General features: G+C 39.0%; 6 protein-coding genes across 7 annotated transcripts; 2 read left to right on the forward strand and 4 right to left on the reverse strand.

Annotated features, from left to right (window-relative positions):
- Positions 1-673: 673 nt before the first annotated feature.
- Positions 674-2123, forward strand: LOC139287302 (guanine nucleotide-binding protein G(I)/G(S)/G(O) subunit gamma-5). Its single transcript, XM_070908273.1, has 3 exons — positions 674-872; positions 1051-1202; positions 1825-2123. Exons 1-2 carry the CDS (start codon positions 792-794, stop codon positions 1174-1176), a joined length of 207 nt encoding a protein of 68 aa, XP_070764374.1. The 5' UTR covers positions 674-791; the 3' UTR covers positions 1177-1202; positions 1825-2123.
- Positions 2124-2136: 13 nt separating this feature from the next.
- rpf1 (ribosome production factor 1 homolog) lies at positions 2137-6491 on the reverse strand. The gene is made up of 9 exons (XM_070908724.1): positions 6237-6491; positions 5529-5585; positions 5306-5386; positions 5113-5208; positions 4484-4637; positions 4089-4171; positions 3455-3636; positions 3189-3315; positions 2137-2899 (listed from the first exon to the last, which is right to left on the reverse strand). Exons 1-9 carry the CDS (start codon positions 6489-6491, stop codon positions 2858-2860), a joined length of 1077 nt encoding a protein of 358 aa, XP_070764825.1. The 3' UTR covers positions 2137-2857.
- A 462-nt stretch (positions 6492-6953) lies between these two features.
- LOC139288033 (deoxyribonuclease-2-alpha-like) lies at positions 6954-9986 on the reverse strand. The gene is made up of 7 exons (XM_070909271.1): positions 9940-9986; positions 8886-8983; positions 8627-8789; positions 8467-8548; positions 8218-8376; positions 7915-8106; positions 6954-7640 (listed from the first exon to the last, which is right to left on the reverse strand). Exons 1-7 carry the CDS (start codon positions 9955-9957, stop codon positions 7111-7113), a joined length of 1242 nt encoding a protein of 413 aa, XP_070765372.1. The 5' UTR covers positions 9958-9986; the 3' UTR covers positions 6954-7110.
- A 1807-nt stretch (positions 9987-11793) lies between these two features.
- Positions 11794-17044, reverse strand: LOC139287986 (deoxyribonuclease-2-beta-like). The gene is given in 7 exon segments (XM_070909215.1): positions 11794-12746; positions 13666-13863; positions 14601-14762; positions 15377-15455; positions 16353-16527; positions 16795-16958; positions 16994-17044. Coding segments are annotated over 7 exon segments (1164 nt in total). The 3' UTR covers positions 11794-12411.
- Positions 17045-19422: 2378 nt separating this feature from the next.
- uox (urate oxidase) lies at positions 19423-23607 on the forward strand. Its single transcript, XM_070909258.1, has 8 exons — positions 19423-19475; positions 20242-20454; positions 21440-21556; positions 21921-21999; positions 22334-22520; positions 22702-22825; positions 23112-23195; positions 23277-23607. The coding sequence occupies exons 1-8, from the start codon at positions 19455-19457 to the stop codon at positions 23346-23348; spliced, it is 897 nt and encodes a 298-aa protein (XP_070765359.1). The 5' UTR covers positions 19423-19454; the 3' UTR covers positions 23349-23607.
- An 801-nt stretch (positions 23608-24408) lies between these two features.
- On the reverse strand, positions 24409-26242 carry samd13 (sterile alpha motif domain containing 13). Of its 2 annotated transcripts, XM_070909538.1 has the most exons (5): positions 26169-26242; positions 25690-25809; positions 24874-24916; positions 24641-24752; positions 24409-24552 (listed from the first exon to the last, which is right to left on the reverse strand). In XM_070909538.1, exons 2-5 carry the CDS (start codon positions 25715-25717, stop codon positions 24409-24411), a joined length of 327 nt encoding a protein of 108 aa, XP_070765639.1. In that variant the 5' UTR covers positions 25718-25809; positions 26169-26242. The 2 variants fall into 2 exon arrangements, with proteins under 2 accessions (XP_070765639.1, XP_070765640.1); XM_070909539.1 differs by lacking the exons at positions 25690-25809; positions 26169-26242 and adding an exon at positions 25040-25073.
- Between the last annotated feature and the right edge of the window lie 600 nt (positions 26243-26842).

The following is a 26842-nucleotide window of genomic DNA, read 5'->3' on the forward strand; positions in this document are numbered from 1 at the left end:
CAGTCGTCCAGTGGAGTTTCTTTTATGAGAGTGCCAGCACTGGTTGCTCTGGTGCAGATGATGCTTATCCCATCTGTGGTCAGCAGAGCTGCCGCTGTCCTGCAAGTCGCATCCGTTACGCAGGTATATTCAGTTTTTATACTCACTTTTTCATGCTTTTTTAAAAATCTTAAAGTGTAAATGCTGGCAGGGCAGTTATGGCGATTTCTGAAGTTTTTCTTGGACGCTGGTTATAACGTCCAGTGTAATAATGCATATTTACCACTAGAGGTCGCAACTACTATTGATCTGATGCTGCTTTCGGGTACACAGGAAGTTGTCGTAATTATTAAGGTTAAAGAGAAATTATCTTTTCTTCCCCAAAACCCAGCCGTGTTTTTGATGTGAGGTTTAGAGCGGCTACACAACATAAACAACAACGACAATCGATAACAAAGCTGAAGTATAAGACAACCATGGGCAAATAAATTAACCAAAGCACAAATCATGTGAAAACTATGCATTTCCTTTTCGTTGCCCTGAATTTAGAGCGTAAAGAATTCAGATAATTTCCGACTAAAAGTGGGCTATTTCCATTAACATGTTCGTGCAGTCATTTGGTGCAAGAGTGAACACGGTTGCAAATATAGCTTGAGTTTAAGAACATCCCGTGAAGGCAACAAAGAAAACCGGAAACTCGGTGATGAGGAAGAAGTAGTTAGTTAGCAAGCTAGCTACTAACAACGAATTCCTTATAAAAAGAAACGTTTTATATTCGTCCATTAAGACTACAGTCCCTCAAAAACTCAACAATGTCGGGATCATCCAACATCGTGTCGATGAAGAAAATTGTCCAACAGTTGCGCCTTGAAGCTGGCATAAACAGAGTTAAGGTAATGGTTGAGATGGCTACGTTACTATTTAGGGCGTGTTTCATTTGTTGTTAGTTTCTCTTGTTGCTTCAATACTGATGGTGTCACCCAAAGGATCCCCTCTTACTTTAAGTTAACTTCCAGAACTGTTAGTAACATAACGGCAGCTAACTTTCCAGGACTCCGTTGTTTTCCACAGGTGTCCCAGGCCGCAGCGGACCTGCAGCAGTTTTGCCTTCAGAACGCCCAGCAGGACCCTCTGCTCACCGGCATGTCGTCCAGCAACAACCCCTTTAGACCGCAGAAGGTCTGCTCCTTCCTATAGCACCGACAGACCGAGCCTCTGCCTCTGTGAGTACCACAGCAGATATTCCTCTCATTAAACTCCGTTCATTTAATACTTTGTTTTCAAGAGATCCCAACTCGGACACCGGTTTCACGCCCGTTTTCAATCACATCCATCGATTCTGACAAAATCTCGTTCACTGTGTTACACCCGTCCTTGTCCACATTGGGCACAGTTTCACTTAATATATTTTGTCCGTTTTTTCAACATTTTATTTTCAGGCTGGTGTATATGATGGTTACAATGAGTGTTGTGCATTGCTTTAAACACATTTCCTTGTCGCTCTGGCTGACATGGATGACATTGGATCTTGACTAGAATATACAATAATGTTGACTGGGTTTCAACAGTGCTTGGCTGCATAACATGAACTTCTAAAAGGTGGATCTCCTGATGAATCTGGCTGTTTAAGAGCTTGAAAGATAACCAATTAGCAACAAGACATTTCAGTTATTTCATTTTACATTTCAGTTACAAAGCTGGTTTTATGCTCCACTCTCAAGCTAAGAGGCCATGAGCTCTCATTTTAAACTTGCACCAACAGGTGACGTGTGCTGTACTGCAGTAACTTTATAATGCGAGTATAATGCTACTTAGCCCTGACTAACGCATGTAACATTTCTGCAGGTGTTGGACGTTGTGGTGCCTTATGGAACTGGGCTGCAGGGCCTGCGCTGTGGACTGGAATCGTCTCAGGAGTGTTCAGGAGTTTGGGGACAAGCAACTAACTTAACAGTTTTTTACTTTTGCCTTTGTAAAATCTCATACAGAAACATTCCCAGGTGCTTAGTTGGCACAATAAATGTCTTAACCTAATTGCTCAGACATAATTAACCCAATTTCAACACACATGTGCCTTTTGAATTGTACATTTTTCATGCCTGATTTTGAGAATAAATAAATAAATGGTATTTCCACATTTTAAACTTGGAGCCACGTTTTTATTAAAATTAGTATATACACTTTTAGAAATGGGTTCAGTGTGTCGTCCATATTTTTTTTGAAAATCCTGTCTCAAAAAAAAAAGCTGCACTGTAGACAAAATTTGAAGAGCTTACCCATTTCCAGACACTTGCTACTGTTGCACCTAATTCACTGCTCCTTATTTCATTTCTACACACCAGGATTTAACAGGTGCATATCTGCTTGCGCGACAGAATGTGACCAGAGCAGCCTCACAATGACTTTATGATTAATTTCGAGCCACATTCATACAGCATGTGGAGATAAATTTGATAGAACTTTCACATACGCTCGCAGGTCAGAATGTTCAGGTTACTGGGATCCATGTGGAGTGCCTGCATGTCTCCTGTCAGGTGTCTCCCATCTACGGAGAGGGTAAAAGTCCTTGCCATGAGGTACGGGCTCCTGTCCCACACTTGGCCTTAAGAAAAGACTGCAGAAGCAGCTTTACAGAAGTCGTTTTCAGGGTGAGTGTGAATCTACAGCAACGCAATCATGTGAAATCCAGTCATCAGCTTTGAACCTCAAATTATGTTGAAAGGAGAAAGGAGTTAACTGTTGCCACTGGTCGTCCACAAAGAATCTGTATATCCACTATAAAAGTCCCATTTGTGCAAAGCCACAAACAGCAGTAATATCTTGGATAATAAACAAGGCTGTCCTTGTCTGACCACAAAAGCTGGCTGTTATTTCGTATTCAAAGCTGGAACTTCCGTCTGCAGGCATCCATCTCATGGCGCTGGAAAGAGAAAACGTGTATTTATTAGCATTACAGGAAAAACCTGGGACATAACACCTATTTTGAGTAACATTTAAGAAGTACTTTTAACATGTTGGTGAAGTGCATAGCAAGTATTTATAAATGGCCGACAAACCTGGCAGCAAAGAGGTCAACCACGTGTATGCAAATTTAGGCAAACAACACACTGTGCAAGTGGCATGACACAAACCTAATTACTAATTAGGTGCTGACATTAACTCCATTAGTTCCATTAATCCACCGTCTCAGCAAGTGCTGAGAGACTCACCTTCAGGACCCACTCGTACTCCCCAAACTTTGAGTCAAAGGTGCCTTTCTGTAGAGAGCGGAGTTTGAGGGTGAAGCGAGGTCCCAGCTCTTGAATACCAACTTTCTTCTCATTCTTGAAGATGTACCTTAAGAGATCCAATAAATTGTTTATTTGGCCTTTGAAATTTAAAAGACACTTTCTTTAACAGCTTCTGGAAATGGGGAGGATTATAATACAAGGCGTCACATCCAGATCAAGTCAAAATTCACAGTTAAAATATTCACCTGTGGAATCTGAAAAAGATGAAGTCTCTCTGGTTGTGGAAGGTGGCAACCTGTCGGCCCACAAACTGAGGGTCTTGTGGAAAGAGAGCGGCGAACAGCCGGCCAATGCTGTGGCCAAGACGTGTGGAGAAGTTGTTGAGGATCACCTCTGGAGAGTGTTCAGTAGGAGCTTTGCCTCGTCTCTGCAGACAGAAAATACTACAATTATGACAAGCTGAGTTTAGGAATGACAATAAAATAATAATAGTCTGTTGTTATTCTTTCATGACAACTTGAAAAATATTGGCCAGAATGGCACAAGCATGATGAGTTATGACAGTGTGCAAAGTTGGCTATTCCACTATAAAGATAGGACTGCAGATCTGTTTCAAAGAAAATAGTTCCATTGTGTAAACTACCACTGCATGAGGCACCATGTCTAGTTTTTATTTCTACTGTGCTGAATACATGAGATACAACATGTTAATAAGAGGACAGCCTAGGAGTTCAACAAAGGCATATTTTTCACTTTTGACAAGTGATAGCAGTACATTATCTTCTTCTAAACTCAGTTTTAGAAAGATGTTATATAAACCCATTATTATTGTCACGGTATTACAAACAAAGACAGGAGGCAAAGACTTTATCAACTTGCCTTCATCTCCTTACGTAGTCGAACACTGCTGACTTTGAAGTGTGCAGTCGGGCCATCAGGTAGATGACAGAGAACCAAACCATCTTAAAATCACGGTTAAGGGAGCCGACGTTAAAAGAAAAACGTCAGAGAAACCCACAGCTGTTCCACGAATTTAGTTACTTATTGCAACTTTGATATGCATTACTGAGCGGTCATCTAAGAAAAGTGGTCTCTGAAGTTAGTGAGATTCAAAGCTCAGTAAAAAGTATCAAAACTGCATGGATTTATAATAAAACAGAATTCTCATTCATCATCCAAATTACAGCAACGTAATAAATACTGGATAACAGAAATCAGAGCAGAGCATTATGTAACATGCTCCCCTCTCCTGACACAGCTGCCTTTGAGGATACTGGGCACTTTGCGATCCTCGTTGATGACCATGAGGTAGGTGAAGTTCCTGGCGATGCACTGAGGAATGACCCTCTTCAGGGCCAAACCTCTTCTGTAGTACACGTGGGCGTTGGGGATTACGGTGGCCAGCTGCTCACAAAACCTCACCGTCCTCTACAAGACACACAGCAGAGAACGATCAATGTGTCGAACAGACAGTGTTTGAAAAGGATGAATGAGAAATTGTTTTCCATGAAGCCACAACACAATTTACCACCTAAGGACAATTTATACATCTACACAGTGCCTATAAAAAGGTCAATCACGCACAATAAATGTCAAACAGCCTCAACATTTCATTACCTCCTGCGTTATGCCAAGTTGCAAATCTTATATTGGTACACAAAGCAGACTAAGACAAACATTATTAACTATGTCTCCATTATGTAATCCAGAAAGGTTAAAGGTTTTATACAAAAACTGCCAAATCAGGTTCAATCTCAAAGTGGGGCTGAAATAAAGAAGACAGTCCCCACCCAATAGTGCAATTCAGATTGTATACTGTTCACAATTTGAAAAGGCCAAAAGCTATTTCCTCAAGGGCATAAAGTGATAAAAACACGTAATGTGTCAAGCAGCAGCCTCTCACCCCTCTTGGTCGGTCTGATGTTGTGATGAGCACTTTGGGGTTTGTCAGCCCGTTGAAGTAGGCAGAAAACTCATCAGTTCCCTCATCAAATGCAATCTGTAGATGACAGGAAAACACACAAAATGAAAGCAAATTGATTTCAAATATAACCTGAGATCATTTGAACAAGCTCAGCCAAAACTTGGTCCAAAACCTCTTCATCTTCTGGGTCGACCGTTGTCTCGTCATACACCCTCTGGTTTTCTATCGTCTTTGGGACCTCTTTCGGCGGAGCCTACACCAGGGACAGAATAAATGACAGAGTGAATCCCCGATATTAATGCGGTTTCCTTGTTTAATGGTAAAATTCATCTATCTAAGACGCCACATTTCATCTTTGACTAATAATTTGGGACACAGAAAAAAACAAGACTCACCTTGTCACCCAAAGCTTCCCTTTCTTTTTTCTTCTTCTTCTTCAGCTGCATCTTTTGCTGAAACACAAAGACTAAAATATGAACACTGAAATTCCAGGAGTGTACTGAAAGTTGAACAATTGATTAATTCTCTTTTGTTTGAAAATTATCTGGATAAGCAATTATGAATAAAGTAAATATACAAAACTATTTCTGGTTACAGGTTAACAAGTATTTGGAAGGGTTTGATCACATACTTACATTTCACAGTGATTGTACCTTATATTAGATTACATGTGACAAATAAACTTGATTGATTGTAAAAATCATAACCTGCAAAGAAAGTCATAACTATAGCTTTTAGATATCTATTGTGGAGTAAGACATAACAGTAACATTTTACTCTGATGTGTAGTGCAGTAGATATATAAAGTAGCATAAAATCAAAGTACTTGCACTGAATAAATGTACTTTTAGCTACCTATGTACCTTTCACCACTGATGAGGGAGACTAGCTAAATATTAGAAACACACAGTACAATTCAACCACAAACTAAGCCTCACAAAAGTTGAATCAACACCTCTCAGCCCTGAACTGTATAACCTTCATGAAGGTATGTCATGTGTTGCTGTATTAGTTTTAGCTAGGTGTACCTAACGTTAATAAACTGGCAACTACGTGTACTTTACTTGCTGATGACAGCTCTACCCAGCATATTTAGTCGTTACCTTTCTTTTCTCTTGCTTAAACTTCATGAACATGAGGTGTCTTCGCTGTTTATTCTTGATTTCGGACACACTGAAGGTGGGGGGAAACGCAGCTCCTGACTCGCTCTTCTCCATCTTCTCCTCCTCCTCCTTCTTCTCAACTTCGCTGCCTCCTCCATTTCCCTCCTGGCTCACACTCTTCTTATTCTTCGGCTTCTTATTCTTCTTTTTCTTACCTATGTTGTTCTGATTCACTGGCACCTCTGTGATGTCCATCTTGTGTCAGCTGTCTGTTTTGGCTGATTTCTGTTTTTCACGTGTGCGGCGTTGGCTGCTTGTGCGTGTGCTCCCGACCGGAAGTGACCGAGTTGTGGTCGTCGATGAAAATGTGGGGACACCTAGTGGTGAGGAGGAGAAACAGCGGGGACAAACAGCCGCCCACTTGTAAACTGGAGTGTGGGACTTATGGTGTGTTTCGTACAAATGGTCAAATATGCAATTTACACAAGTGTGAATTCAAATGTATTAGAATGCCACAGTGTTGACTGAGCTCACGTTTTTGCCTATATGTTTTAAGTGGTTAACGTTGATCCATCATCCTCAGAAAGTGTTGCTCTCATTTTCTGTTAACACTGTCAACACTAAGCTTGGAGAAGGTGAATAAGTGAAGAACAGGAAATCATACTTTGTTAGTTGGACAAACACATGGAGATAAATTAAAAATGCAGTTTTATCGGAATATGTTTATTCATTCATCTTTCAGGGGAAAAAACAGGGTTAAAAACTGTCCTTTCTATTTATTTGTATTTTACATTGCATGCAGTTTTTTCAATTACATATTGATTTATAGAGACAAAGGTTAACAATTACCAAAACATGATGTATGAAAACAAAGTCAGCCATAATGCAAACGCTGTGGCGATACAACTTTTGTTGAGACAATGTTTTTGCGCTTCCTTCTGTTGGCTGATTTCCCAGCTCTTTTGAAAGCGACTGGGAGCTGCTTGTTTTTGCGCTTGCGTTTTGGAACTGCAGCTTTGTTTTTGTTTACATTTGGATGAAGGTTGTTGACCACCTTGTGGTTATGTGGAGGTACAAGTTTACATGGTTCATATTGTGAGATTATGGCATTGAACACCTTTGCAACTGCAAAGTCTTTAGTGCATATTGCACCTCCACCTCTTTTCATCTGACTCACTTCCCTGTTAATATCAGCTATGCAGGTCCAGCCACCAACAGGCGCCACACACCACTTAGAGTGATCTACAGTATCTCTGAAGGACTTCCCCTCCAGCTTTACTTCCTTCACATTGAACACATGATGAGGGACGCTGCAGTTTGAAGGTAGAGGATGTCCGTTCTTTCTCCAGCTCTTGACATACAGATTCTGCTTCAAATAGTTTGCAATAAGGCCGGAGTAAAGATCTACAGAAGAATGAGGAACAAAACAAAACACAATACTATTAACCATGAAATTTGTGCAGACAACATATGTCCTTCAAAAACATATAATCTTACACAACAGTATGTCTCTGCAATGAAAAAGGACATGGAAACTTGTTTCTGATTTTACTCTAAGTATAGTAAAATATACAAAAAAGTGAATCATCAACCAAACATGATTTGTTTTAACATAGACCAGCTTTCTGAAAGCATACTGTATGTTTCTGAAGTATATGCTTGGAATAAATACACTCACCATCCCCAAAACGTGTGTATTTTGCAAAGCTGGAGAAGTTACGTCCTTTCATCGATGTCAGCGTCATCACACGAAACCAGGGTTCCTTCTTTGGGTAGCAGCTTCGTTGTGCAACACATTGGAGCTCATTGTAAAAGGTTGTTGGAATGACAGAGTCATACGAATAAGCGTGGATGTACTTGAGCTGCAATCCTGAGAATTCAAATTGAAGGTTTTACTCTTTCATACATATAATATACATATATATATAATTTTAATAGATATAGCCAAAACAAGACGGCAATATAACTGGTATTAACCTACCTATTTCTTTGAATGTATCATAGGAGTAAGTCACACACATAAATGTTTGAGCATTAATGCCTCCACTGCTTGGCCAGAAGTCTTTGCTGCAATATGTTGGAAACCTTGGTGTACTGTGTGAGAGCCAAACTCCAGTTTTTTTGTCCAACATCACGACTCCTTCAGTAAGTAAAACAGTAGAAAACGATAGAAACAGAGCTTTGCTACAGCGTGATGTTTCTGACTATTTCTGAACATTGCTGCACCCACCTTTACTGTGGCCAAATGATGCAGGGCCAGCATATGGATCTGGAGGTTGATCATTATAGAGCATGTATCCAAAGCCTTCAGTCTAAAACAAAACAACAATTCAGTGTGCTGATTAAACACTGTGCTGTGCAAAAGAGACACACATCCTTTAATACGTCACCTTTCTGTCGTAGAAGTCAAGAAGAGGTTTCAGGGTGTTGGCCAGGGTGCCAGATTTACTGTTGATTGTCTTTTTGCTGAGTTTCCATCCGTTGCTGCTCTCATCCATGTACAGATACGACAAACCGTCACCATTCACTTTGGGCAACTTGTATAAAATATACCTGAAGAAACACAGATAAATATATTCTATTATGTATTGAGCTGACACTGAGAGTAGGTGAAAATATAAATTGCCACAACTTGAAATTTCCACCAACCAGTCCACCTCGTTTCCGGCGTCATTCCTGCATTTCACATCTGAATCACACCCTTGAAAAAGGATCCCAACACTGAAGAGGAATCTCATCATTGTCCCCTGAAACAATCAAATATAATCATGGTAAAAGGACAGGAGGCAGTTTTGTTTCCACAGATTAATCACCAGGTGATGGCCATCATTGTAGGCTTAACTTGAAGTCCACTTTCTAGCTTTTTCAACCTTGAACAGAGACAGGGGTTATGAAGTTACCCAACTCCCATACTTAGGTCACATGATGACAATTGAATCAACTTTTTTTTCAGTTGAGCAAACTCCATGTGCTGATGAAGGCTGTGAGGTGTGGCTGAAAGCTCCAGAAAGGTAAAAGGCTTGATGCCATTTTCATTTAGTAATTTGGCAGAAATGCTTTGCACTTTTTACACACTGAAAATGACACAACTGTGACATAGATATGGGACGAATTAAAGACAAAATCAAGCTTCAAAGCTCCCTGACAGAGATTGTACAAGTCTCTGAGTGATGAAGACCATTCTTCCAAAAGATATTTCCTCACTTGGTGTTTTGATGATGGTGGTGGAGATCGCTGTCAAACATTTTTTAAATGAATTATAACTATGGCACCACCACCAGAGATTATGATACATAGCATTACAATTCATTTCAAAGCTCTTCACCTATTTGCTTTTGGAGGGTGGGTAATGAGATGGCTGCATTTCTATGGAGCAACTTTCTGGAGCTACAAGATCAAATCATCCAATAGTGTAACACAACCAGTTCCATTTTCAAGAGTACTGACAAGTTAAAACAACAGTTTCAATAAAATGGCTCCTCTGAGCAAACATGTTTACAATCTTTACACTGTAACAAAGTGTAAATACAACTTAGTCATTTATGCTTCTATGTCAATATACTCAGAGGGAAATGTATATACAGTATATATTTAAACTTTGTATTCCACTGCACTTATCTATTAACATATAATGCTTATCATATGTTTTGTCAACCATTATTATTATTAGCATCATTTTGAAACATGCTAACATTTTACTTACGTATCCAGCCATAGTCATGTCTCTTCACAGTCAGTTTTGCAAAGCTGCTTTCGTTATATCTCACTATCAAACGAAACTGACACCCACATCTCTCATATTTCATCTGCTTCCTTGTTCCTCCCTCTGAAACTTCACAGTAAATGATTGATTGATGTTGTGCCTGACACCACATGAGTGATAAACTTGGGGACAATGTAAGGGTTTACCTGCTTTATGAGCACAGTAGGATCCAGTTCGACTGGCTGTTTTGGTGAATATGGTCGTGACACTGACAGTAAGACACTCATAGTTTGAGCATAAAGCTTTTGATAGAAGTTCTACATCTGCAAAGAATTAGCCATGAACATATTCTTAAAATAAATTATTAAAGTAATACTTTTTGAGTATTCAAGAAATTGTTGTGAATATTTCTGAGGAAGAAGTGAAATGTGGTTTAACAAATAGTTTGATACAATCTGAATTACTGCACCCATCTGGCACTTCCAGGTTAACTGACAAAAGCTACTATAAGCATCCAGGACCTGTTTGTTCTCTCTGCCTCTCTTTGTTGTCTCTGCTGGTCAAACCAGTTTTGTTACACAGTGTTTACGAAGATTGTATCTTGGAGGAGAACACAACACAACAGTACAATTATTTTTAATGATAACAATATTGGTGACATTGCTTGTTGTTGGGTGGTACAGGCTGTCTTTTTCAACTGCATGAACTCAGCTGCTACTCAGCTGCTTTAGTTTTGCATAAGATTGTTGGACCTTGATGCCTCCATGGATCAGGTAAATAATGGACATAACCTTCAGAGGCTAAAAGCTCACAAGAATCATAAGGTGAGTGAAACAGTTGTGAAGACTGTGAAGGAGACCCACCAGTACTGCCACGCAGTGAAACATGGTGGGAACAGCACAGAGTCAAACATAAGTGATAAACCAGTAGAACCAGTAGATGTACAGTATAAAAATCAAAAGCTGACAGATGGTTTGGATTAGAATTGTGATTCCATGTTGCTACCAGTGCAGTTTTCCTTGTCTAAATAAGTACATTTGTAGGTATTAGTGTCTTTAAACAAGACAGAATAAGACCGATGTCTTTATGAGTATTAAGAATATGACACACGATTCTAGCAAACCCTCTCCATAAGTTGATGATGATATTGGAAACATGAAATAATCTTAACCCTGCGGCAGAATTTTAGGTTTATTTTAGGAAAGTTAGAATTTAGGATGCAATAACAGGCTAAATGTAAAGAGCAGTATAGGTATGCACTTTATGATGAATGATCCACAGAGAAAATACTACACTTACAGTATGACTATCTGACCACTAGGTGACACTGTTAACCCAAAACACTGCATACTTAAGTTATTCACCAAGTGCATCTTCCTGACAACGTGACACCCAGTTATGATGATGACATATACAGTCACAGTCTCCATCTGTGTGAAATATAACAAAACATTCAATAAATACAGATTGGATGTTGATAGAGTCCATGTCCTTCAGTCATTCAGGAAGTTTCACTGAGCAAACTGCTTCCTTTTTACACTCACACTCATAGTGACACACACGAGTACAACCACAGTGAGATTTGCAGCTGGCTGCTGGGCCTGAGGGGAAGCTCTTTCACTCTCCTCCAACAGATGTATCCCATTTTCTAACAACTCTGCCTGATCTTTTAAAGTTTTAATATATTCAGAATGAGACGTGATGAGATTTAATTTAGATTTGCAGTCCCTCAAAAAACACAAAAGGTAAAGAAATAAAGGTTACTTACATAAATACAGGCAAGTTATGTGATGTGGTATCTGATATTTTGACATATATGTGAGTCAGTGATGACACTGAAATACTTGCGTATTTATTAATAAAACATACAGTCACATCATAAAAAAATGTAAAATGAAAACTACTCATACAAACTCACACAGCTGGTGAAATTAAAACCATATATTCTTCAAGTCAATAGCTTGTCAAAGGCTTGAACTGTCGCTATCATCCTTAAAGACTATGTCAGCATTTCAGTACATACTAGAACACAGAAACACAAGTCTTTGCATTAACCTATTAATTACAAGTGTACTTTTAAATATTGCCAGACTCTGACACACAGAGAAAGTGGGAAACATGGTATTAAACTTGCCAGTGATCTCCAGTGATTCTGCAGGAGGAAAACTACCAGAAAAAAGTAAATAAAACCCAGATTAACTGTCAAAATGGAGGCAGACTCTACTGGGATATATGTTTTCATAACTGATCATATAGTTTGCTAGAATAATGTACTTATCTATTAAAGAACCCACTGTGTTAAATTCAAACACTTGTTGTAACTGTTTGTTTTTTAAATTGATGCCTAACTTGCACATGTGCGGCCTGACGGTTGCATGCCAGCTGCTTTGATCCCAACAGGATCCACCTCCACATTTAGTCCCATAAATCTGAAACGGATTCAGTCCCTATCATCTTATCTTTTTGTCTCGTTCAGCAACCAATGTACCGGGCCACCAGCTGTCTGAAGGCCTTGTAAATCAAGGGGTTGAAGGAGCAGACCAGACCTCCACCGCGCCACAACTGGGCCCTCTCCCTGTTTAGATCCCCCAGGCAGGTCACCTGGTCCTCATAGGCCCGCGACACACACCACTTTGAGTGGTCGTAGTGGGACTGGAACAGGACTGATCCGGGAAGCTGAATCGTCTTGATGTTCATGGCGTGTTTGGGCAAGGAGCAGTTGGAGGGCAGCTCGTGACCCTGTCTCTGCCAGGTCTCCACCAGCAGGTCGGCATCCAGAACCTGAGCCACCCAGCCCGTGTAGATGTCTGAATGAATTAGTGAATGCCAGTGAGGTGGTTAGTTCAGTTGCATTTTGATGACAAAATGACACATAGTAAATATAGGTAAGCTCACTTGGTTATTAAAGTGTACTAGAATAGGTTAACAGTTTTATGTTGTTTATGTTAGTTTCCCAAATAATATAAAACTAAAGAGAATTAACACATGACCAGCTCATGAAATCATTTGCCTTGTCTTGCTGCCTTTTTAGGGAGTAAATCTATGAAATGCAAATGCAACTTTTTGGAAAGAACTGTAAATTCCCTTTTTATAATTGAACATTTAAATAGGAAGTTCTTAGATGTGTGATTATGCTCTAATGAGTCAGGGGATTCATATTGTTTTATAGCTCATATCTATCCTTCATGCTCAGGGCTCATTGACATATTAGTTTGTAGCAGTTTTCTGCCTCGTGTTTGGGGCCTCTAGAAACCCTACAAATGAAACAATCTGAGAGGGAAAGATTACTGTCAACTGTCCTCACTCAGGCCATAAAATGTGACGAGGGTCACACAGAGGCAATGTCTCATTGTAGGGGGAGCAGAGAGTACTTTTGAAGGTGGGGTGTGTTCACAAACTTCACTGTTCTGAGACGATATGTGATAGATATGATAGATGTCTGTCTGCACCTGATAATGAGTGATTGTGGCAGACATGTGAAATGTGCAAACAAGACAGAAGCAGACAGGCGGTTTGATTAAATTGTTAACTTGTGTAAAACGTTTAAAACTGCAGTTTTGCTGTGAGATTTTCTGTGGAGTAAATGTCCAAGTGCCAATCGTGGTTGTGTAACTCCATGGTCTCTCAAAAAGACCAAAATAGATGCTTTTGTTTACTTGTAAACAAAGGAGCAACTTAATGTCTAAAAGGTAAAATAGAAATTACAGTGCATGAGGAATATCTTACCATCGACAAAGCGTTCAGATTTGACAAAACTGACAAATTTCTCCCCTTGGATTGAGAAAAGCTGCTCCACTCTCTTATCTGAGGCCAGCGGTGGTTTGAAGCCCTCACATAACTGTGCCAACTGCGGCAGGTCGGCCATGAACGCAGCAGGTACAGAACAGTTATAGAAACGTGGGTAAATGTACACCAGCTGCTTTGCTGGAGAGGAAGAAGAAAAATAAATATTGAATATATCTGTCTTCAGCTACATAAAACAGTATTTTCTTTCCATATAAATTTATTCATTTAATTTTTTAGTCATGTATTTTGTTATTTATCTAAATGCTTTATGTATTCCAGATTTTCCATTACCAATACAAAGTTGTAGTGGGTCAGCTTAAAGGAACCCTCAGACTTCAGTCTCATTGATAAAATTAGTTTTCATCAATGAGACTGACTTTCCTCATCTTGCTGTGTGTTCGATTGCAAGCAAGTTTAGTGCTCTTTTAAAGAACTGATAGCTATTAAAATATTTCTCTACTTGATAAAACTTGAAGATATCTATTAATGTCATAAAACACAGGCTATCACAATACAAAACAAATGGCATCAGCTGTGAAACTCTGTACTAGTCAAATTATCAGTGCAGAAACACTGTGGACAACATTTATCAACAGATTTGCTCACAATTTCTTATTGCTTTGTTTTATGACAAAATCAGGGATCACAATATCGGTATTTTCAAATATATTATATAATTTATGTATACAATAATATAACTGCTGGACACAAGATCCATGTGCATATGTAAACTGCGTATTGGATCACGAGGAGGGGGACTTTAAAACATCAGGTGGCCAGGATGCAGGGTAAATGTTTTCTTGTTTTGTTGAAGTCTGGGATGTGTACAGAGCAGGAGTAAGTCAGGCCCTGTTGCATCATGACTGTTCACTCACCTATAAGCAAGAACTGTTCATACTGGTAGGTCACACAGAGAGCAGTCTGGCCGTTGACTTTGCCAGAGGAGGGGTAAACGTAGCCTCTCTCTGGGAACGAGGGGAAATGGGGAATGCTGTGCGACAGCCAGAAACCTTGAGAGCGGTCAAAGAGCAGTACCCCTGCAAGATGTGCACAAACACCACTCAATACAGCAACTCACACATGTAAACCATTTCCATCAAGTCATGTCACAGCAGTCGATAATGCAGAGTCAACAGCAGTTATCAGATGGATGCTCTTTGCCCATTTCCTCCCCCTGACACCAAAACCACATTGATCTGTCCTTTTTTGCTAAATCATAGCAGTGTAAATGATGACTAGCAGCCTGGAAATACATCTGTCATTAATTATTAGAGAAAAAAAAAAGAAACAGGTCCTTGAATGCACCATATTGAAAAAAGGTACAGTTTTTACAGTGAACATTTTTCTCCATATCTTGGAAAGAGTCTGAATATGTACTAACAAAATTGCTGTTCTGTCTAAACACACATATAACTACAAACCCTGTGTTGAATGTAAAAATATAATGTACTTGATTTGACTGCCATATATTTTGTGATAATGCTCCTACTGTCTTTTAAATATTGGGATATTTTCTGCTGTAAAGAGCATCATCTTCAGGTATAGAGTGTCATCAGCCTTCTCATACAGCCACGATCAAAATTCATCCTACTGAAATCAAAGCAGAAATCCTCAAAACTAGTGAAAAGAAAGCTTTCATAATCCACTGCACCTTTAGTGTGTCCATAACCTCGGATGTAATCCAGGATTGGTGGTCCATCATTGTAGAGTGCGTAGACTGAGCTGTTAGACTGAGGGGAATACTTGTTTTATGCATACAGTTTATGGAAAAGTACACTTTTGGGGATGTGATTTTTATGTAAAGTTTCAGTTATTTTGTATATAAAGCCCAGTTCTGAAAGGAACAGTTCCACATTTTGGGAAATACACTTATTTGCTTTCTTGTTGAGAGTTAGATGAGAGGGTCAAAGTCTCATATCTGTTCCAGTAAATATAAGGCTACAGCCAGCAGAAGGTTAGCTTAGCTTAGCACAAAGACTGGAAACAGTGAAACAGCTAGTCCGTTTCGAACTAAAGGTAACAAAATCCTTTTACCAATCTCCACTGGTTGCCTGGCAACCTCATGACGATGAGAATCCAGAATTTGTTCTACGCCCCTGTTTGGCACATAACCCCCCCGTAAAACCACAACATGTCATTTTTACATTTTGTTTTTTGTATGAATTAAACAAAAGATATAACATATTAATTAGTAAGTAATAGAGAGGTGCTGGTAGGGGGATTTTGTTACCTTTGAACAGAGCCAGGCTAGCTATTTCCCCCTGTTTCCAGTGTTTATGCTAAGATAAGCTTCCCAGCTGCTGAACATGAGAGGGTAATCAATCTTCTTCTCACCTAACTCTTGGCAAGAACGTGAATAATAACATTTTTCAGTTTTTTTAATTTGGTCTTGATTACTTTCACAGTTCCGCAGAGAGATTGATCTCCAAATACTGATAAATGTGCAATTACATGCCACACAAGTAAAGGCATGAGGAAGGACTATGTTATTTACTTCATCTGGCTGGGGAAACTTGTCCAGCTTCAGCTCAGTTCCCCATAGAAAACAAAAGAATGTCTACTCAGCAAAGTGACACCAGCATCAGCTCTGTTCAATCGGATTAAAGAACAGGGACATATATTCTCACCTTGTAGGCCTTTCCCATGTAAAGCTGGTTCAAGGTGCTCCCTATGGCTCCTTGACTGGTGTTCACCATGAATTTACTCATCTGCCAGCTCCCTACTGAGGAGTCCAGGTACATGTAATCCACCCCACTGCCGACCTCGCCAATCTTATACCTGGGCAGCTTGTAGATGATAAACCTGCAGTGCAAGGAGAGAGAAATATACTTTTTCTTTTGCATTTACAAAAGAAATCCTTCGAAAATTAAAGAAAAATCTTTTTATTTTATATTGATTTCATGCCCAAATGTATTAAAACATAGTACCAATAATATACAGTTCCAAGTCCAAAAGACACAAGACATCTGAAGCACCATAACTAAAAACTTATATTGGTATAACGCTATAGTATTGTGCCATTAAAACTTCATTCTTGTCAGGAAACTGCAACATATTATATCAACTCACCAATCAACAGGTTCACCCGCTTCATTTCTACAGGAAATGTCAGTACTACACACTGCGCAACACAAAAACATGATGGTAATCTGTGAGCACAAGCATGTGGCCATCCTGACCGACTCCTCCATGTGAAGTGAACACTGCAGTAATCAAAAACGGAAATTTGAAATCTTTTGATAGGTTGTGTACTTCATGACTGAGTAACATTGAAAGTGAACGCAGTACAGCTGCCTGTAGATACAAAACAGGAAGTCATAAGACGCGGTCACATGACTGAATTCTGAAGGGACTGTCAGAGTTTATAGGGTAAATATTAAATTAAATGTTTGGATGCTTTCACTGACTCTGGATCTGTGTAAATACCTTGAGTCTACATACTGTACCTTTACTTATCCAGTGAGAGTTTGTGCCTTTTTCAGCACAGTTCTCCATATTTTAAGCGTTGCACATGTTCACACCTGGGAGTTTCTCAGTACCACAGTCATCTTTTATTAGCAATGGTTACTGAACTGGAAACCACTCCTCAAAAAACTCACCTTGTAAGAAAACAGCGAAATAAAACACTTTAATTTCAATTTACATTGTATTTTTTTTTTATCAGAGGCTGAGGGATTAAATGAGAGGCAGATTTTAGAGGTTGAGATTTAACTTAATTAATCATGTCACTAAAGCTTTAGATGTGCAGTTAACCTTCTAATCTGTAGATCCACATTACTTCAAATTAAGAAGATCATCAGTGAACAGCAAAAAATTGACAGCAAAATAGTCGAACAGTAAATTACCGACATGGAGAACAAGAAATAAAACATTAAAAACATGTAAAGACAAGATCATTTATTCAATGTTTTATGGATGAATAAATTGAACCTTGAATAAAATCCATTCCTACGGCCATATGACTTCCTCTTACAAGGGATCGCTTCCTCTAAACAAACAAGCCCTACAACTATATCTCTGTTTTTATTCATCATCACATTTAGCATTAACCAACTTGCACTGAGTTCATACCAAACATGTGTTTTGGAGATTCAATCCTTCTTTTCTTACTAAATTTAGACTTTGGTCACAAGGTAATATTGTTTTTAGAGAAACTGAATAAAATGTAAAATAAACTGTTAAAATCAAGAAATATTTATCACTTGGGTGAGACACATCTGTAAAAACTGTTCCAGCAGACGGTCTTTCTGGACTATCATTAATAATAATAATAATAATACTAATTTAATCATTCATTCAGTGAAATTTCTTTTTAGCTGGAACTGATTTCAGTACTTCCAGGTTGTAATAAATCTCTTTGACTGATATTCATCTTCCTCACTCATGATACTTGCTTTGTCTTTTTAGCGAGGTCTTTAGTTCATCAGGGGGACTCCATCAACAGACTGACCGACCACTTACCTCCTGGGAGAGGTCTGCAGAGCATCTGGACCCACATCCATTTATAAACAAGTTATTAATATTTATAACTGCAGAATTGATGGCTTATTAGAGGATGGCCAACCCATGACCCTCTATTAATGACTTACATTTACAAAAGCAAACTTGAGGCTTATTGAAAGGTGACACAACACAGTACCTATTAAAGACTAATTGACGCTTATAACTGCAGACTTGATGGCTTACTAGGTGACAAACTCTTGAGTATTCATTAATGATTAACAACATTTACACGTGCACTGATAAATCAAAGCATGATGAGGCAAAACACAGTCTGTATTAAAATAAAATAACAAATTTTTACTGTAAATAAAAAGCCAGCAAAACCTTCTGCATGAGTCATGAAAGGAGCGACCGACTTTTAATTAATTTTCAGTGGGGTGCAAATAAATTAGAGTGAATCTGTCTAAAAAGAAGATACATTGTTATAGTATGTGTAAATGTATGACGGACCTATTAAACCAATAGCCTACCATGGGCTTACTTACAGCTAAACATGGTAACTTAAGAAAAGTGAAAAAGTAGAAGAAAGTAATTTGTTTATGATGGAATAAATGCTTAATTGACAATTGACATTTGACAATCTATCTTTCAACAAGAAAAGCAATGCAACCTCATCATGTGCTAATATAAACTCCAAATCATTTCTGCGATCAACACAGACTGTCAAACAAGTGTACAGCAAAATAAGCTTACTACCATTGTTTTTTCACAACCTGGCATCCAAAACATTTTCTTATTAATAGCTTACAACATATTATCAAATCATTATGTTTAATAAAGCCATTAGCTAATATAAACGTTTTATAAAGGATGCCTTATTATGACAGTGGTGCCAATATGATGTCTGTTTACTGAATTTCCACACGTACAGAGTCTTCATGTCTGTGCAGGGTGTCTAAGCTAATCAATCTAAAAATATAACCTGTCCGACTGGAACTATGAGAAAGTTTTGCACACCACAGAGTGGAGAGTTCACTGCTAAAACAACAGACAGATCAGAGTGCGTTTGTGTGAACATTTGCATGTCTGAAAGTGTAATTAAACTCACTGAACAGGTAAAACCTCACCTAATGTAACTTCCAATCGCCTAAGTGCAAAGGTAGCACCACCCTCTCTGCAAAACCCTCCTCCATCGGTAGAGACACCTTTTGCTTGAGCTGTGGCAGGGACTGAGGACAGACAGACAGACAGACAGACAGACAGCAGGTAAAGGACAGGAGGATACCATGGCAGCTGCTTCAGATCAGGTAACCATTCCTGTTATATATAGCAAAACATGTTCTAAAACACAGAGTGTTATTAGAAGATACCGATACCGTAACAGGTTTTGGTTACTGGAGTTTATCTTATTTTTGGGGTGAACAACCACGGGGTCAGCCATGGTCTGCCAAACAAACCAGTGTTCATGTCTCATAAGAATAAATAACCACATTTAAATCATAAGCTACTGTCAAATCCTGACGCTGTAAACTAACAGTAAAATATTTCTGTCAAAGCAGGTTGATTGATTGATTTCAAATGTCTTATTCCTCACTTTGTGGATAGATTATCACATTGAGTTACTGATCCTCTTGGAGAAATCTAATACTATATTGGCAGTGTTAAAATTGGCATATTTTCATCAATACATTACAGGGATGAATGAAAGCTGGAATGTGGAAAATAATCAAGCTCAAGCAACCAATCAGAGACCAACCCCACATTAAATGAAATTGCGCATAGATGTTATTACATTTAATACACTAGAAAAATCAGCAAACTCCAATAGTTATTAACAATATTAAATTAAAGGTGACAGATCAATCTAAATAATGCGGCACAAATATCCCAGGGCTCATGCCCCGAAGACCAAACTTTAAAAGAAATAAATAAATGAATGCAAAACAATCTAGACATCAAATGAAGTCAATGCACAGTTGAAAATACCAGCAAAATATACACTTATGGCACAAAACACCTGTTTACATAATTGGAAACTGTAGCATGTCAGTAATCTGTTCCTTGTGTGTGAAGAACGTGGAGTTTGTGCGAACAGGCTACGGCAAGAACACAGTGAAGGTGCTGGTCATCCGGAGAGAGGGGAGCCACCACTACATCATCGAGCTGAAAGCTGACGTGGAGCTCACACTCAAGTCACGCAAAGATTATCTAACCGGAGACAACTCAGACATCATCCCCACCGACACCATCAAGAACACTGTCCATGCCCTGGCCAAGCTCAAGGGGGTAGGTCACTAGCCTCTACTGACAGGGACACGTCAATATACTGCAGCTTGTAACCTATTATAGCCCCAATACCACGCTCCAGCCACTTTCTACTCATCACAACACTTCTACCACTCCGGTGACAACAAGGACCATTTTAAAATCAGCTCTAACATACAGCAGATTGGAAGCCAGAGTAGGGAGGCAACAACTGGAGTTATATGGTCAAACTTTCAGGGCCTTTTCAAAATCTGAGCTGCAGTGTTTTATACAAGCTGGAGCTTTTTTTTTTAATGAGGGAAGCGTTTAAGCCAGAGAGAAGAACATTACAATAGTCAAGTAGAGTCGAACATCGTGTAATTCAGAAGTTACTGAAATTAAGTCTGAAATAATTGAGGTGTGACCTTTGTTTCACAGATTGGTATGTTGGCTTTAGTTACATTCAGGAGAAGGAAGTTCTCTGTCATCCAGCTTTAAACAACTAGATGCAGCTACATGGAAGTCTGAGGTGGAGAGAGATTCAACAGGATTAATGGCAACATACAGTACTCGTACATCCACTTATTGTGCCTTTTAAAGGTTAATTTCAATGTATACAATGAACACATTTCATGGATAACATTTAGAATTTTTAGATGTGTTAAATAAAGACAGTACAGAGATGTTACATTCAATGTCATACTCAGACCAGTTAATACAGCGTTACTTGAAGGCAACAGAAACACTTTTTTCATTCACTTAACTGGGAGACTCCTAATATGGTTGTTCTTTTACTTCACTATCCTGTCACAACAGACCCCTCACCCCAACTCAAACACACACTGATCAAATAAAATGCTAAAAGGTAAACAAACCCTGTTGATTTTTTTTGTCCAGTTAGGACTTGTTACAGTCTGCAGTTCCTGTATGATCCCATTCACCTTAGATAACAACATTACTCACAAGACTTTTTTCTTTTGGATGTTTTTAGTCTTACTGCCTGTCACTCTGCTTTTTAACTGTTCAGGTAAAGACCATCGAGCAGTTTTCCCTGGATATCTGTCATCATTTCCTGACCTCTTTCAATCATGTGCTGAGGGCCAAAGTTCACATGGAGGAGGCTCCGTGGAGAAGGTTGGAGAAGGTAAAATACAGGGTTCAGAGTTTGCCTTTGTGATGGCAGACATTTTACTTGACATTTTACTGAAGAGTAACTTCAGTCTTTTTCTGCTCTGAACACACACAGCATCACTGATGGGTGAAAACAAGATTTTGAGGGGGTTTTACTTAGTCTTTAACAATGGCTGAAGGTCCAGGTCGCTGTCACTGGTGCATCTACAAGACATGTTATCAGTTACAACTGTGCTTAAGAAACATTGTAGTTTATTTTTATTAATCTTTTTAATTCTTAAAGCAGCACCATAAGTCAAATACACCTTAACTTGTTAAATTATGTGAAATATCAACACGATTTCCATTCAATGTCATCTACATTCATTTTTTCTCAGAATGGGGTAGAGCATGCTCATGCATTTATCTACAGCCCAGAAGCTTGTCGCTTCTGTGATGTTGACCAGAATCTCAATGGTAAGCACAAACAAACACACATATTTCAAATCAATGTAGCTGAAAATGTATTTGCTTGTAAAAAATCATAATGATGTGGGGTGTATGGTTTCATCTGTGTGCAGTTTTAACTCTTGAGGCTTGTTGATTAAATCCTCTGTGGTTTGGGTGTGATGCACATACCATTAACTAAGGGATCTAAAACTATGGCTAAGCCCTCGGCATTCCTGCATGTCACTGTTGATGATAGGCTTGTGATGGGTATATTAGGGACTCCAGCGTGAGGCCTGCTGTCCCGTTTGTGTCTGTACTGGGCTACTATGCAAACTACTCAATGACTCTGTGCCACACACAGGCGTCCCGGTGGTTCACAGTGGGGTGAAGAACATGACGGTGCTGAAAACCACCCAGTCTGGTTTTGAGGGTTTCCTCCGAGACCGCTTCACTACTCTGAAAGAGGTCAAAGACAGGTGTTTCTGCACCTCTGTCTATGCTAGGTGGTGCTACAGCAAGATTCAGGATGTCGACTTTGACGCTGCATGGTAATTATCTGTTAAAGAACACTAGTTGTAGGTATCCATGATGGAGTAACTTTATCTGCAAAAGAGGAGGAAAAAATTATATGGGTTCTGAACACAAAATAGAAAGAAAATATCTCCTGTTTTAAATGAATGAGACATATATCAGAAAATCCTAAAATTGATACTTTCGCCGTCCTTATAGGAAGTGTGTGAAGGAGACGATTATTGAGAAGTTCGCTGGCCCCTACGATCGTGGAGAGTTCTCACCATCTGTGCAGAAGACACTTTATGAAACACAGGTTCTGGTCCTGGACAGAGTTCCTGTGGTAAGTCACATTTCAGATCATAAGATTTATATCAAAGCTTATAGTCACAGCATCACTACTTCCTCAAGAAAATGCAAAAAAATGCAACAGTACGTGCACAAACCAATGTGTCTTTACAGATACTGAATGGCTGATGTCTTTTATACACACATTTACACATCAACAGTCACTGCATGGTACAGATGGGGGAATGAATGCCTCCAGGACAATCCAATAAAACAATCTGAAATTAAGTCACCACATTCTCATTCAGGAAAACCCAGATTATAAGTGTTCTGTCTTTTAGGTGGATGAAATAGAGATCGTCATGCCCAACCAGCATTACTTCACCATAGACATGACAAAAATGGGCCTGATCAACCAAGATGAAGTAAGTTCCGGTATTACAACACATTTGTTGTTGTTTAGTCATGACATTAATTGGTTACTGACATGTATTTTCCCCTCACAGGTTCTTCTTCCCCTGGATAACCCTTCAGGGAACATCGCAGGGACAGTGCGCAGGAAACGAGCCAAGCTGTGAAGGCACCTACACATCCAGATAATAAATGCTGCTGTTGTGATCTACATATCAATCTGAAAACGCCATTTAATAGAAAAGTCAGTCTGATATAATTTAGACCTAATCAAGCTGATCACAAAAATTACCTTTTTAAATATTCTTTTGTCAGAATTACATCTACAATTCAAGATTTCCCAAATATGATGGCTTTGACCATGTAATGTGAATATGTAAGTAAAGGAGAACCACTATCAATAAATTCATGAACTAATATTGTTCTTTGGTGAGAAAAGAGCACCATTTATTGCAAATCTTTGATTCAGATATCCAAACTCCAGTGTTATGTTGCACATATACATTGGTCATACACACTTCAATACAGTTGTCTTTGCGACAATGCTGAAAGCACCACAGGTAAGAACATAGAAAGAATATATACACATAAATATTTTCATATCAAGAGCCTCGGGCCTAGATAATTTAGGTGTGCAGGTAGAAAGAGGCTTTCGGTTGGCTCCGTGTGTCTGGGAAAACAAAATGCTTCATTGTTACATGCTAAGGACGACTCACGGACTCAGCTGCGCAGTTTGGAGCATAAAAACTGATTTCAGGGCAAAATGGGATGCATCAGAAGAATTTTCTGCATGTATCAAAGTGTTCAGGTACAACAGAACATACACCGTTTTCAACCATATATCATCTTATATACAAATACTTTTTTTTTTAAACCAACATAGGTTAATTCACTTTGCACACACGCACAAACACACATGTACGTACACACGCACACAAAAATCATATCTGCAGAGTATTCTCCCCAAGTTTCCGTCTTTTAAATAAAACACAAAAAAATAAAATACATATCTCAAGCAGCAGAAATAAGAATGGCTGAAAGGGTAAACAGCTGAGTGGACTCCATGTGCAACCCATTTCTTGGGGTCCACGCTTATAAAAACATACAGCATTCAAATCCTGTTAAGGTGCCACTGTGGCCAGAGGAGTCTTTGTGAAGCGGCAGCTAACCTGGGGTCTCCTGACACGATGATTGTCACTGAGGTGGGTGTCGGCATGGCCTGCTGTGCTACGAGGCGTTGGTCTTCAGGTGTTGAGTTTGCAGTGGCTTCACGTGATACTCATAGATCTTCAGTGCCGGGCCCAGCTTTATCGACAGCCCCGTCAGGACGTCGTTACGCGTCATCAGGAGCAGGGACTTGCCATCGATTTCCTGTCAGGCGGGGAGAGAAATATATGATTGACATCCTAGTTTGTTTTCAACACGTGACAGGAATTTTAAGCAGGAAGAGCACTCCAACCTGATCCTGGAAAGCCGTGGCTTGCTCCTCAAACCCTGTTGCTTTGAAGTAATTGACGACGTCGGCGACCCCCCAGTTGGCAGGGTCCGGCAGTTGACCGTTCTCCACTGGGCTGTGGTGTCACAGTGAATGGATTCATCTTAATGTTCATGTACACACAACTGTAACAGCTGTTTAATACACTCTTTGAAATCTGTTGATACGCAATGTCTTACACTAATTGGAGACGTTACCTTTTGGTGTCAACAGAGCCATTTGCCTTGTCTTCCATGCCGGCTGTAAAAAAATAAATAAATACAATAATATTCAACAAATCATGTTTTCTTTCCCACAGTTTTTCAAATACAACATACACTGTATGTTGTTTTACAAAATCCTCTTAGCTCAAAGTCCACTTACTAGCTCATTCTGGGAAACTTTCAACGACTTGACGACTCAGCAAATCTCAAATCTGTTGACAAAGACTGTGAAATGCGGTTCAAAGCTCCAGAAAAAAAAGCTAGCAAGAGGACTTTGACTTAATATTAAACTACTATCAAACTACTATTTCTAACTTTCAAAGTCGCTGTATATTCTGCAGCTGCTTATTACAGTTATTAATTGAGACTATGGCACCGTTTGTCAGTAAAATATTCACATCCAAGATTGATTCAAATTATTTGATAATAAATAATAGTTTTTGATGGTTTGTGCATCATTTTATACACATTCCCCTGTTAGTCAGCCTGGCATATTTAGTGCCTTAATACATATGCACATTTTACAGTACAATAATTTGCATCTTGAGATGTTGTGTGAGTTTAAACAGCGCCTGGTCACAAAACATGAGTTCATGATGAAGCTGCCAAAGAGTCTGAGAGGTTACAGCGGCATACACAAAACTGTGAGGCAACCTAAACCTGGTTTTTAAGACTTTTGACAACACGAGCTGTGGATACTTCAACAAACAGAAACCATGCTGTAGTTTATCTGCGTGTGTTTTCATGGGGCCCATGCGATTTTAAAATTAAGCTCTAATTTAGCCTTTATAGGCTAAATGAGTCTCTTACTATCTGTATCGTCACAGTAAGTTTTCATCAGATGTCCTCTCTCGGATAACTTAGTGGGTTGGCAGCTCAAACACCATCATTGTTTCTCTTTCGCAGTCTGGCATTCACTGGATGTCTTCACTGCAATAACAGCAAAATAGTACAGTTGTTAAAACGGTAAAAAGCACATTTCTAACCAAAACATAGCTAAAGAGCAAAACAAAGCTAACGCTACTACTGTGTAGATAACTGTGAAAATTACGACCCAAAACTCACGTTAGCTGGATTCAAAATAGCAGAATAACGTTATGTACAACGTGAATTTCCTTAATTGTCACGCACACGAATAGCGTTAAAAAAGAAATACAGTACAATACAATATAAAAAATAACGTTACGCTAAATGACGATAGCTAATATTTAATCGCTGCCTCCTCGTATTTCGTATTAAGCTAACAGGGACAGTTAGCTGGGTTTGCTAATACAAAATGTAACAATTACCTTATTTTAGATGATTCCTGCTTGACAACAACTGTTGGCCCAAGCTAAAGACCTACTTTGGATAACAAAAAGCTGTTTTATCACTGAGATATTTTTACACATAAATAAATGGCGATATTAATTTGACAAAATCAAGATTTAATCAAGTAAAGGCAACTAGCCCCTCTTCATCGGTTTAGCTTCCTTCGCCCACATGACAGCAGAGAATCATGGGAAGTGAAGTTTCTTACCGTTTTAACGCCAGCGTTTGTAGTTCAGCATGATCAACCACCTGCTGAAGTACATCACTGTAATTACCACATACAGCGATATTTCTCATCACATTGAATACCAACAATTATAGCATTTAATAAAAAGAATTTATTATAGTGACATATCCTTTGTTACATAAAATCTGCTACAGCAAAGTATATTCCCCTTGCAAACACAAGTAAATATGGGTGGGAAAAAACGTGTCAGCCGTCTAAATGATGTGCAAAATATCCCACAAACTAAATACAGACACATTTCAGATTATTGATCCCATACTGGCATGTGTGACTAGCTACGAAGAACTCATAAACCGATTTCCTTCAGTCAGGAGTGTGAGGTGGCTCAGGGAAAAGTGCCATCATTTACATCAAATATGACAAACATTATTACACACATGGGGGATAAATGACACATAAGAAGAG

The sequence above is a fragment of the Enoplosus armatus genome, chromosome 7, assembly GCF_043641665.1.
Source record: "Enoplosus armatus isolate fEnoArm2 chromosome 7, fEnoArm2.hap1, whole genome shotgun sequence".
Taxonomy (NCBI): domain Eukaryota; kingdom Metazoa; phylum Chordata; class Actinopteri; order Centrarchiformes; family Enoplosidae; genus Enoplosus; species Enoplosus armatus.

Coding starts and splice junctions, on each gene's coding strand:
- LOC139287302 (XM_070908273.1), top strand. CDS start 792: ATGTCGGGATCATCCAACATCGTGTCGATGAAGAAAATTGTCCAACAG. Junction 873..1,050: donor CTGGCATAAACAGAGTTAAG/GTAATGGTTGAG, acceptor TGTTTTCCACAG/GTGTCCCAGGCCGCAGCGGA.
- rpf1 (XM_070908724.1), bottom strand. CDS start 6,491: ATGGACATCACAGAGGTGCCAGTGAATCAGAACAACATAGGTAAGAAA. Junction 5,586..6,236: donor TTAAGCAAGAGAAAAGAAAG/GTAACGACTAAA, acceptor TTTGTGTTTCAG/CAAAAGATGCAGCTGAAGAA. Junction 3,316..3,454: donor ATCTTTTTCAGATTCCACAG/GTGAATATTTTA, acceptor GGATCTCTTAAG/GTACATCTTCAAGAATGAGA.
- LOC139288033 (XM_070909271.1), bottom strand. Junction 8,790..8,885: donor GCCGGAAACGAGGTGGACTG/GTTGGTGGAAAT, acceptor GTGTTTCTTCAG/GTATATTTTATACAAGTTGC. Junction 7,641..7,914: donor ATACACACGTTTTGGGGATG/GTGAGTGTATTT, acceptor ATTCTTCTGTAG/ATCTTTACTCCGGCCTTATT.
- uox (XM_070909258.1), top strand. CDS start 19,455: ATGGCAGCTGCTTCAGATCAG. Junction 22,521..22,701: donor GTCGACTTTGACGCTGCATG/GTAATTATCTGT, acceptor CCGTCCTTATAG/GAAGTGTGTGAAGGAGACGA. Junction 22,826..23,111: donor TCCTGGACAGAGTTCCTGTG/GTAAGTCACATT, acceptor TCTGTCTTTTAG/GTGGATGAAATAGAGATCGT.
- samd13 (XM_070909538.1), bottom strand. CDS start 25,717: ATGAAAACTTACTGTGACGATACAGATA. Junction 24,917..25,689: donor TTACTGTGACGATACAGATA/GTAAGAGACTCA, acceptor ATTTTTTTACAG/CCGGCATGGAAGACAAGGCA. Junction 24,753..24,873: donor GGCTCTGTTGACACCAAAAG/GTAACGTCTCCA, acceptor GTGACACCACAG/CCCAGTGGAGAACGGTCAAC.